Source organism: Daphnia pulicaria, chromosome 5 (assembly GCF_021234035.1).
Source record: "Daphnia pulicaria isolate SC F1-1A chromosome 5, SC_F0-13Bv2, whole genome shotgun sequence".
In the NCBI taxonomy this organism is placed as follows: Eukaryota; Metazoa; Arthropoda; class Branchiopoda; order Diplostraca; family Daphniidae; genus Daphnia; species Daphnia pulicaria.
The window spans coordinates 6,911,818-6,924,437 of NC_060917.1; the positions used below are offsets into that span (position 1 = coordinate 6,911,818).

At 39.1% G+C, this 12,620-nt stretch overlaps 1 protein-coding gene and 1 long non-coding RNA gene across 2 annotated transcripts; both read left to right on the forward strand.

Moving 5' to 3' along the window:
- Positions 1-84: 84 nt before the first annotated feature.
- Positions 85-3,146, forward strand: LOC124340498 (exostosin-2-like). The gene is made up of 6 exons (XM_046793046.1): positions 85-1,018; positions 1,093-1,477; positions 1,550-2,140; positions 2,202-2,296; positions 2,389-2,649; positions 2,720-3,146. The coding sequence occupies exons 1-6, from the start codon at positions 459-461 to the stop codon at positions 3,000-3,002; spliced, it is 2,175 nt and encodes a 724-aa protein (XP_046649002.1). The 5' UTR covers positions 85-458; the 3' UTR covers positions 3,003-3,146.
- Positions 3,147-4,509: 1,363 nt separating this feature from the next.
- Positions 4,510-5,544, forward strand: LOC124340604. Its single transcript, XR_006918125.1, has 3 exons — positions 4,510-4,775; positions 4,956-5,059; positions 5,266-5,544. It is a non-coding gene; the product is annotated as an uncharacterized LOC124340604 (long non-coding RNA).
- The last annotated feature ends 7,076 nt before the right edge of the window (positions 5,545-12,620 follow it).

The following is a 12,620-nucleotide window of genomic DNA, read 5'->3' on the forward strand; positions in this document are numbered from 1 at the left end:
GCTGGCTGGTTCAGAAATTTAGAGGATGGGACGGTCACGTGACTTTCGAAGGGCGGGACTTATTGGGCGATCCATCTAGTGGCAAAAGTATCACTAGTTCCGTAGTTCGTTAGCTGACAGATTGACAGTTTACAATCACAATCACAATATCATATTCAGTCTATTTGATATGAATATACTAAGTCCGAAACTCCGAATATTACATATTAGATAGTACACTACACGCTATAAAATATTGCACAATCAATAACATAGTCGTTTCGCTGGTACCTAAAACTAAATTCTTTCCCTTAATCTGGTCACTTTCAAAACAGAATAAAATATCATAGCTAACAAGATTGCCTGCAATTAATACATCCCACAATCAACTGTAGTGTTTCTCATCTAGTCTTAAATTTTGAATGCCCATTCTAGGGATCCACTTTGCTTCCTTGATTATTTTTATGTAAAGAAAGAAAATGAAAGGAAAATGTCCCAAATCATTTACCGTTTTCACTGAAAATTCCTCATCCTTTACTAATCGGACCATTGTTACTTTTAATTTTAGGCATTTCTTCTTAGGATTTGCTTACCTCTTGCTGTTTATCTTTCTAGCGCTATCAATTCTATTATGGGTTCCGCTGCACACACGTCATAGCCTAGAACCTTCAGTTTTATTAGAAAGAGCTTCACTTGATCATTTACCAGAATTAGTTGTCTTAAATAACTCATTATCATTTGCCACTCAAAAGAATTGCACATACTACACATGTTTTGATGTTTACAAATGTAGTCACACACACAGTGGAAGAATAGGAGTCTATGTGTATCCTGTAGTTGAATTTGTTGACAAAGATAAAGTACCCATAACCAAGAAAATTACGTCAGAGTTTTATAACATTTTAAAAGCCATAACCAAGAGTATGTACTTCACATCTAACCCAAATGAAGCATGTTTATTTATCCCTACAATTGATTTACTCAACCAAAACCGAATTCGCCCCAAGGATGTTGGAAAAGCTTTGAGCTCACTACCATAGTAAGCAAATACTTGAATTAAATATCCAAAGGTTCCAAAAGTAAATAATAAAAACTTCGTCTGTTCTAATTTAGTTGGAACGAGGGACGCAATCATTTGATTTTTAACATACTTCCTGGATCCATGCCGGAGTACCATCCGTTTTTGGAGGTTGACATTGGTTATGCCATGATGACTAGCGGTGGATTCTCATCTTTGACGTACCGTTCCGGATTCGACGTCTCCGTCCCAGTATACAGTCCGCTAGCAGCCGAGCTGAGAACACAAAGTTCACTAGATCGAAGTTGGCTCGTCATTTCTTCTCAACCCTATATCCATGAAGACTTTCGTGAAGTTATCTCTGAAATGGCTGCCGAGCATCCTGGATTTCTCGTTTTGAACAGCTGCGGATCGAGTCCGTTGGATACGAAACTTCGCTGCCGAGACGAAGAAACCTACAATTTCCCAGACGTATTAATGGTATTTGAAGAAATTTCAGTATAGTTACATTTCATTTAAACACTAACAACTTTGTACGTTTTTCTGTTTCAGAATGCAACTTTTTGCTTGGTGGTTCGTGGCGCTCGACTGGGACAACCCACATTAATGGAATCTCTAGCTGCTGGATGCATCCCAGTGGTAGTGTCGGACTCGTATGTCCTTCCCTACGACGAGGTGATTGACTGGAAAACTGCCGTTCTTCAACTCTACGAGGACGATCTCAGTAAAATGATGGACTTGCTACGGGGTGTGTCCTCTGACCGTATTAGCGAAATGCGTCAAAAAGGAAACTGGATTTACACTCGCTATTTCACCTCCATGGAACGAATAGCCTTGACAACGTTGCGCATCATCAACGATCGTGTCTTCCCACACATAGGGCGATCCTATTCCGACTGGAATGATCCTCCCATTGAACGTCGTCATTTAACTTACAAGACCTTTGCTCTGCCGATGGGACCACCACGTTCGCAAGGCTTTACAGCCGTCGTATTGACGTATGACCGTCTCGAAAGTCTGTTTCACGTTCTAGAACGAATTTCAAAAGCGCCCAGTCTTGCCAAGATTGTCATTGTTTGGAACAATCAATTCAAAGATCCTCCGCCTATTTCTTCTTGGCCACGTCTGCCAAAACCACTTCAGGTACAAACGTGTTACATTCATGATTTTGGTAATTGTTTTAATGGATTCTTTTCGTCCTTAGATTGTTCGAACTAAACGGAATCAACTCAGCAACCGCTTCTATCCATTCCCAGAAATTGAAACTGAGGCTATATTGGCAATGGACGACGATATTATGTAAGAGAATAACAGCATATTTGCAATTCAGTTTACACTTTTGTTATATCGCTAACGTTAAATATTCTCCCAATTTTTCTGTGTACTTTCAGTATGTTGACTACGGATGAATTAGAGTTTGGCTTCGAAGTCTGGCGCCAATTTCCAGATCGTATTGTAGGATTCCCTTCGCGAACCCATGTCTGGGACGGGTTTAATCATCGCTGGAAGTACGAATCGGAATGGACTAACAACGTGTCAATGGTACTGACCGGTGCGGCGTTTTACCACCGTGTTTACAACTACTACTACAGCAGCGCTATGCCTGGCGACATCAAAAATTGGGTTGACGATCACATGAATTGTGAAGACATGTAAGGATCATTTCTCAAAGTTTTATTATTTTAAAATTTACTTTACTTATTAATTATTTGCGAATTCTAGTGCAATGAATTTCTTGGTGGCCAATTTAACCGGGAAGGCACCCATCAAGGTGGCTCCTCGCAAGAAATTCAAGTGTCCCGAATGTGTCAATGCCGATCTCCTGTCTGTCGATTTGTCAGACATGACTGCCCATATGGCGGAACGATCGGAATGCATCAACCGATTCGCAGACATCTACGGTCGACTACCCCTTCGGAGTGTCGAGTTTCGAGCCGATCCCGTTCTTTTTAAAGACAATTTGCCAGATGCATTTAAAAGATTCAACGAAATAGGCAGTCTTTGAAATAATTTAATAATTTGATAAAAAGTTCAATATATAAAGTGTTAATTGTTTGAATGTTCTAACTATAAAGTGCCAAATTCAATGACTTCATTTCTTTGTTGTGTAGTAGTTTAGCCTGAACTAATACAATCTATCAGATTTCCATCAGAGTGTCTTGAACCCAACCAAAAAATAGCGTGGGATTTTGACAAGTCAATTTTTTGAAAGTGTAAAACTTATTTTTAGGCCATTAAATGTAAAAACTCCTTTGGGGTTCGATCCGCACCGAAAGAAAACCGATTTCCACTGCAACTGAAAGGCTTTTTGGCTTTCGATCGAAAAGAGTTGTCGTGCTTTATTGGTCCATTCACGTCGTCTTATTGTTTGAAGTTGATGTGTCATGTCGGTCCAAATATCTAAGAATAGGAAGGGAAGACCTATTCAAATAATGCAGACATAGGTTGTCTAGGATTGGAACAGCACATAAAATACCCACTGAAATAAGCTGGGTCGTGTAAGTAGTGTCAAATAAATTTTCTGTTTCAACAGATAAATTAACGGCGAGGTATGTGTTATTGGGTCGTTAGAAATTCGTTTGCCGCTGCATTTCCCAAAGAAACAACGGTAGACAATTTGGATATCAGCTTTATATCTACTTTTATTTATAACGGAGTGAATTGTATGAGACATTAATATCACAAATAGTTTAATTCTAAGTCTGAATGTTTCTTAAATTAGGTTAAATTGAGAAAGATAATATTTGATAGTTGTCACCTTAATACGAGCAACGCCCGATTATTAGTAGGCACATTTTTTGGAATGATGATACCTTTGACTAAATTTGTATATTGTTCAGAATTTAGCCTGATAAGACGCTGTTTTTTTATTTCACTTTTAAAAAAGGAATTGTTTTGCATTTTTCCAGGTTCTTTTTTCTTTTCTTTTCTTTTCGGGAGGAGGGAGGGGTTGTGAATCATCGGTGATGGCGTTTCTCAAATTCCAGTGGATATTTTGTAGTAGAAACCGGAGCAGACTGTCAATGTTTTTGTTGGCATGTAACGTCGAGTGCCAAACTACCCAACGGCACGTGACTTGGATGCCAAACCACCACACATATTTTCTTACTGTAAAACATGCGAGATCCTATCGTAGGGGCAGCGGTAGAATGTGTTTAAAGTTTTTCGTAGAACAATTATTGTGCATCCGGTTTTCCTTTTAACTTTTCATTGTAATGGACGGAAATTCTTCATTTAAACAATTCATTTGTGTTTTGTAAAAGTATTGGCCCAGATTATTTGCTTAGACGTGAGTTTTAAATTTATTTCCTATTGACTTCCCAGAGGGTCCCAAAGGGTCTTATATTGTAGCGGTCTTAAAGTAATTATCTGAGGGTTTCGTTTTTAATTTAAACTTAGTGTAACTTGTTCACCAACTATTAAATAATCCCGACTCGTTCAGCGAATGTCGAGCACCGGTGAGAAAACTTGATCGTTTTTAAGCGGTTTGGATTTAGCGGGGATATTTTAAATATTTCTATCAAATTCTTTACAAGATGGCGCTAATAGAATAATAGAAACAAAAGGGTCGTCTGCTTACGTTTTGATTCCAAGTTTCGAAAAAGAGACTCAAGTTCAAGATTACAAAAGAAAACGGGACGATCACATTTTGGGAAACGTGCACGTGGCTGCACACAAAATAACACATAAAATAAGAAAAATGTGGTCGTCGTGTCAACTCTGGTGTCGTGGCTCTTTAAATAGAATCGCTTCATACACACTCCATGCTGTTTAGCAGGTAAATAAAACTAAAAATACAAATAGAATGATAATGGAAGCTTAAATAGATGAGGTAAACCTGTTTAATGGTTAAACCCAAAATTGTGAAATGTTAGCTCCTGACTAGCACTTATCATGAAAGGCCCCCTGTCGATGCATGGCAGTTTGTTTGCAACGTATAACCTTTTTCTTTGTGCAGATTTGAGGCCTGAGTCAGTCATCATAATAACAACATGATATGCAACTTTTGCTGGTGCTGCTATTGTCCTGTCAATCAGCAACAATCTCAGTCTCATCGCTTGGGTATATGATTTTCGTTATTTATTCCTGTGACCTGCTAGATAATTGAATAATGCATGACTTGCATAAAAGCAGTGCATTACATTAAAACCTTAAATTCTCCTATTTATTAGGGTTTTTCCCACTGTCTCATTTTAAATTTTTCCTTCCTTGTTGAGTTGTTGTTACTGTCAATATTTTTCGTTAACCCATTTTTATTTTTTACTTAGACAAACAGCATCCCTGTTGATTGGGGATTCTACCCATGGCCGAGCTACGTATCTCTTCCTTCCTTCCCCTTTCTTTAAATGTCCTCGTGTACACTTCATGTGAGTGTGGGTGTATTCACGAGGACCCCCTTTTCTCCCTATCCCGTCTAGTGGACTCAACTTTTCAGCGGATGGATGGATCACTTGTGGATGGATGCCTGGCTGCATTTCCCAGACATCAAGGTAGGAAACATTTATCTCTTTTTTTCCTACTACTCCGACTATTGGGTAGCGTTGATTATAAATAGTTGGTTTGATTATTCCTGAGCTAGGCCGTTATTGAGTGGAACTGTTTTCTCTTGCCGTTTTCGTTGACTCGGTCAGGGTTCATTAATTAGCGCATAATATGTAGAACGACTGCAGATCAGGCTTGTTTTGTTTTGTTTATCGCAAACTCTGTGAGGAAAACAATTTTCAAAATATTTGAACTTGGACCCAAAAGGGACCTGCCCCCACACCTGCAGCTGCCCCCTCTTATTTGCAGTTATATTGCACAAATTTGAAATGGTCAAGGATATTTATGTCTATTTTTCTGTGTCATGATCTGCCATTCTATACTCATATTATTTTCTGTTCTGTTTTCAAATTTTCACTTGGCACTCGCTTCCGTGTGTCACGCGCGTTACCCTTGTGTTCTTGTGCAGACACGCAAAGGTGCTTTATCAACCTAATACCAAATTGAATGCGTAAACTACCATAACTTTCATTTAGGTAAAATTGAAAATACTAAATTCTCATTTTTACTTCAATTATTTGTTTGTTTTGTTTTTTATGTCCTTTGAAACGTTCAAAATAAGCTGATTCAACAATAGTTTATTTGCAGTTAGTTTCATTGGCCATGACTAATTAGCTTCAATCCGTACAGCTTTATAATCAAATTAATTTACGGTCTGAATACTTGGAATTCAACATTGTGTAAATGGGGAAATCGGGCATTAAAACTTGTGATTTTGACTTCGACTATCAATATCCAGGGCTTTAAAATCTAGTTTCTGCCACGCCTATTTCTAGTTTTGTGACTAGAAATCTGGTCAACCAAATTGCGCCAACACGTTATAGTTAGGTCTAAAAAAAGAGTCCACATGTTTCAGCTACAAATTCGAGAGCCTTTTGAATTTATTTTTCGGTCATAATAAAATCTAGAGCTTGGGAAATTGAATTGATCTTTTCATTCAAAAAATGATCTCCTTATTTAGACATTTTTTGAAGGACTAAATGGCCTTGACGAAAAGTGTGCGCAATTCCCATACATCAAACGGTGAAATATTTCATTTCCTTTCCATCAAACTGAATTATCTATGCATGGCTTGAATTTTCTGCGTGCGTGTCTCCGATTTCTTGTGTCGATGTACAACAACCATTGTATATAAGATCACAGCATGTTTGTGTGTGACCATCACGGGCGAGTTAGGTGGACTAATGCAATTAAAACGACTGGAAAGAGAACATTGCGCGCGTGCATGTGTGTGACGGTGGTGAAGGTTAGTCTCTCATGCAATGGACATTTTTTATTCACGATGAGTCTCGTGTTGTAGGTATCCTTTTTTAGTTTGATTCGTCACTCATCAAAATAGATAGTATCACATCTAGAACTTTGATGAAAAACCCGTTTGCGGGCGTATTCGAAAATTTCGAAAAAACAACCTCCTTTTTATGTGCATCTAATAAATCGGTTGTGGACAAAATAATAATAAAAAAATTTTTTTTTTTTAAAGGGCGACGAATAAATCTTTGAGCGTGAATTTTGCAGCGTTATTTTCTTTGAAAATAAAAAATAAAAAAAGCTGGAATGGATATCACCTGCGTAGGAGTGACTAAAATGGTTTTTAGGCCAACCGTTTTCTAGCCTGAGTTTAAATGTCTTTTTTTTTTTGGTTTTTCTATTTTCCAGAGAACTTATATATCCCGAACTGCGTCTGACTATCATTACCAAGCATCTGGCCTGCATTCTGTCAAGCCCCAAAGCAGTGGAGATCTATTTCGGTCGACACGGTAACGAAAATTTCCCTAATTAGTACAGTTTCTCTTAAGGTTCCCCACCTCTCTCTCTCTCTGCTGTATGTTTACTCCCGTTAAATGAGTCACCTCTCACATCTCCAAGGTATCTGCGCGCGCTAATACCAACATTTCACCGACGACCCTCACATTTTTGTCTCATTACTTTGCGAAAAATTTGTCTAGTAAATATGGGATCCAGACTAAACAGGCGAAAGGATATCAATAGACAAATAAAGTTCATTTGACGTCACTTTGAGCATCTTAGTTTATAATACGGTACGTTTGATTTGTTTCATTTCCTTGTGGTAAACGTCTCATTTACACCCTCTCTTTTTTATGTTTTTAAACGGGAGTAATTGGCCTTGTTTGGACGACTATACTTTGGTGCAAGCGAAATTTTTGCGGCAGCCCTTGGTGATTTTAATATTTCCGTTCTTTTTCCCCAGCCAAATTTCGAATGACCATCATTGTATAGCGCCTATTAGAATCATTCCGCTGGCCGAAATTTTTGGTGTGTGAAAATGACTCAACCGTTACATTAATTAACGCTTGATTTCTTTTAATTTTTTTTTAAACTCGTTTGAAATTCAAAAATCTTTCATCAACTTTCATTATACCGAAAAGGAAGTGGACAACAAATTTCCTACGCCCATTCCCGTTGTCGCATTAAAGATTTGACCGATTGTTGATAGGCCTACTTACATGGTAGTAAACACGGCACGCAACTTATCCATTCAAATGCAAACGCGATTTAAAAAAAAAATTTGATTAAAGTGATTTGTAATTAATTTTGAAACTCTCCTTTCCAAACACAGTTCAAAAATGTATTCCCGTAAAAGTAATTGATGCGGCTGTGCGATGTTATTAAATATCATTCGTATTTTGACTATAAAGAAAGTCCAGGAAATGTATAGCGACAAATGATCCGATCGATTAATTCCCCGTAAATAAATTAGCGAAACAAAATCTCGACGTAGTATATTTGCTTTGGCCTCGACTGACTCGTCCAATTGAGTTTCATAATAATAATCTGATTTCAACATCTCTCGCCGATCGGCCACTTGAGCGGCTTGGCGGTCAAGCCGGTCATCGTAAATCCTTTCACCAGAGCAGTCTCGACCAAAGAAATCGTATATAACCCAATAGTTATTGCAAAGCTGATGAGGAGAAGGAATAAATATACAGGAACCGAAAACGCACAGCAGCAGCAGCAGCGAAGGGGAAAGAGTTGACCCACTTCCATTTCTTTTCAGCGCCACCTTCAACACACACTATATCCAAACAGGAAAATGAAAACAGAGCCCAAAATGATATACTAAAAACGAATATAAAACTATCAAACACATTTGACGTTGAAGACGCGCCAATTTCAAAAAAAAAGGTTCGAGCCTATAAAACGGCCAAGTCTAATTGAATCATACACAAATTTGATTTTCCTTATTACTAGTGGTAAATACAGCAGTTTCGCCTTGTTTTCCCTTGAAGCTGCTTCCCAATTTTGCATGTGGCCTCGGAACCACCTCGGGGTAGTACAGTATATAACGTTGTTTGAAGAAAATAAAAAAAAGCCAGGCTCTCCTTTATATATGGCCTCATTTTCTTATTTCTTGAAAAAGTCTGAAAAATCAACTGAATTCGCACGTGGTAGTCATAACGTGCTGCGGACGCGATCGTGATGTATGCGGTACTTTTTGGGCAGAAACACATACCAGCAGCAGCAGCAGCACGGGCTGTCTGACATTGACCCACTTGCTGTTTTCTAACCAACAGTTTGCAACTTGTCCCAACACATTCCTTCCTGCCACTTAATTATTCGCTCTCTCGCTATAGCTATAGCTATAGCTGCCTGTATTATGTTTCGCAACCTTAGTCTTACTATCTCTTCTCGTTTGATTAAACGATTTCCTTGAAAAGATTCGGACGTGTAGCGCGCTAGCATAGCCTCCGGTCTTGTTTCACTTTTGCCAATAGAAATTCTTGGCCTTTTCCGCATTAGAATCAAGCGCGTCATTTGATTTGATTTTTTGTTTTCTTGATTCAAAAAATCTGATGCAAGTTGCAAGAGTGACCTATTAAAAAAAGTCCCTGCTGCTGCATGTGGTCTGTTGTTTCTTCGCGGGAAACTCAAAGTTGTACAGCTCGGGTCCCGCCAAATCATTTGAATAACAAGACTCTGGGCTTTTGAAAATAACAGCAGAGCCCGCTGATCACAAAATGATTCTGCAAGATATTACAACAAGAAAAAATAAAATAAAAAATCTCGAGTCACTCATGAGCCAAGCACATCACAAACACTCCTTCAGACTTGTCTTGTGAAAGCTGCACACACACACGCCATTCACCATACAGCGCCCATTTCTTATTTCAAAAAAGTAGAAAAATCACTTGGGTATTTTTATTTGAAGTGCCAAAGAAGATTTAGATGCGATTCATTCAAATCTAATGTGATTAGAATGGGCGGCTGCTGCGCATCTACTCCCAATCAGCGAAAGAAGAAAAAGTTGCACGAATGTTTGTGTGGACACAGTCGACCGACGAGGAAGGCAGGCGCAAACCGTGTGGGCATCTCTCGGCATTGACCTACTAATTGAACCGCTCCTCTTTGCTCTTGCCGATTCTTCACGAGATATGCGCGAATTTTTTTTTCTTTTTTTTTTCTTTTTTTTCTTTTTCTTTTGTTGTTGATGTCACGTCACGACATTTTCTTGACGTCAAGCAAACTCACGACTTTGTTTCATCATTTTTATTTCCACCGGATGTCCATCGCAAACTTGTGTCGGATCAATTATTATAAAAAGAAAAAGTTGAGGAATGGATGGATGACGTAATTGAAATGGACAATTAAGTGATTGCCGAGAACTGTCGATTTCTGTTACTACAGGTAGTAGTAGCCGAATAGGGAAGAGTTGATTTTGTCTGATTTAAAGGTTGTCAAGTGGTTCCTGTTGACCTCAATATAGTCTAGTGAGATGAAGGAATTAAATGTTGGTTGTGGCGCGCGCCAAAAAAGGGCCCCGCAGATGCCGACGATGTCCTGACTAATCGACGCCAAATGGGCCGATCCTTACACATTGATTCAAGGCCTCCTTCTCCGAGACGAGAGTTCACCTTGGGAAGTAGAGGTCGCAGCTTTTGGGAGTTTACCACCAGCAGCAGAATCAGCAAAACAATAGAGTCTCACACGCTTTTCATCGCCCCAGCAGCACACAGCGTATAACCTTGCTCATAATGGAACCTCAATGGGTCCGGCGTCGTCACGTTTAGTGGCCAACAACTTTTTTTTTTAAACATTCGAAATTCGCGCTCATCGAATTTGCCAAATGTCAAACATAATTATAATTTAATCTTTTTACATCATTGGGAATTAGAATATAGAAGCGGACGCTACAAGTTCCTAGCGCACCTTAGGTGGTCTCCCGTTTCGGGTATAGAAGACCAAATGGGTGTAATGCCTGTCTCAATAAATATGCTATTTCAGTCATGTATATATATCCAAAAGAATCATGTTTTCTTTATTTTTATGGCTGGATATATTTTTGTTTCAATCTGTTTCTTCTTTCGTGGGCACTTATTTTGTATCACTTGGGGCTTTCCTATATATGGTCGGCTACCGGAAGTTGTTCTGGTCGACTCTGAGCTCTGCTGGGCTAGCCAAAAAAAGTGAGGTGGGTCGCACACACACAAGTCCCAGTCAATGAAAATGTTCTCCGCTGTGGCTCAAGTCACTACCAAGGTCGGATACTATTCCCCCTCCAAGCCCACAGCCAAAAGAAAATCAGAAAGAATAAGACATGGGAGAGAGGATGACATGAGTCAGCAGCAGCAGTTGTATAGAAGCTAAAGAACATACAAGAGGTTTATCCTATAGACTCGAAAAACTTGTAAGACACGGATGAGGCTGCCTAATTTAACCAACTAACATGCTTTAATATTTTAAAAATATCCAAGTCTATTTTGCACAGTGAAAGGTTGATGGCACCTCAGATAAGACAGCAGCATTGGTTTTTATGAATTGTTTATCGTCGTCGCAAGGCAAACAAGAAAAACTCTTTTCGGGGTGGTATAAGAATTGGAACCAAGGCTGAAAGTATTGGCGGAATCACAGATCTAAAGGTTAAGGTAAAAGGTGCACACCAAGAAGAAGAAGAAGAAGGTCGTTATTTATTTATAATATGCGGATGGGTTGTCTACCAAAATGACAGTCGGTCATGGTCTCTGATGCCTCCCTTGTCAACTCACCGATAATAACAGTGAGCTGATACTTACATCATTTAAATTTTTTAAATTTTCCCGCGCGTTGGACAAATTCAAAAAAATGTTTATCAGGATTATCTGGTGGAATATCTAATAGACTGTAGAGATAAAAAGGGTGTAGTAAGAGCGGCACTTAGTGTGGGGCATCCATCATGTCAAAGAAAAGTTTTGATTTGTGTTTCCCCTGCATCCCGACGTGGTGGTGTCGTGATGCGTAACACCTGCACCGGTGCATTAGTATGCACCGGTATCGGCTGCACCCAGCCCCAGCTGCTGCTTAGAATTTCAATGAAAAATGTATAAAGCCCATTACGAGTGTTTTTCTTCTTTTTCTTTCTTAACTAGAACCTTTAGAAAGTTGGTTTTCTTTTGTGTGTGTGGATGTACGTACGTACGACGCGTGGGCAGTTTCCTAGGTGCTGCCTTGTTAACTCGCCCATAAGCCGGCCACAACGTATTATGTATACACCATATGGAAAAAGGAATACACATCTATAAGCCCAGGCACAACAAAAGGCCATGCAATTATAATAATACAAACCAGAGAGAGAGATGAATGTCCAACAATTTCTCGTTTGTGACAAATTTTTGTGTGTCTGTTTGAACTGCGCGTTTTTTATCATGTAGAAAGTTTGACTTGGATTGAGGCCAAAAATCTTCACTTCTTCTTGGGGTTTCATGTACACATTTTTGTATTTTATTTTCAGTCCTTCCGGAGGCCACACGACGCTTTTTTTTGTTTATTTTCTTCTTCTTCTTTTTGCGTAAATACCCGACTAAATCCCAGGCGCCAAGCTGTCTAGCAACAGCAGTCTCAGCAGCAGCCGTTTGGGGGGGATTTTTATAAAAAGAGTCCCGTCTTACTTGTGTCTTTACACTAATTTTCCAACCTCGGAATTGATATGCGTCTACTGTCGGTCGCACCCAAGAAATGACAATGAATGTGTTACGGATGTGACGCAATGAAACCAAATGATGAAAGACTATCTAGCTCAGCAGCTCCATAGTGTGATATTGAGAAGTGTGGTGCTAGTGTCAGCAGAGTCTGATGATCAAAAAGGAGA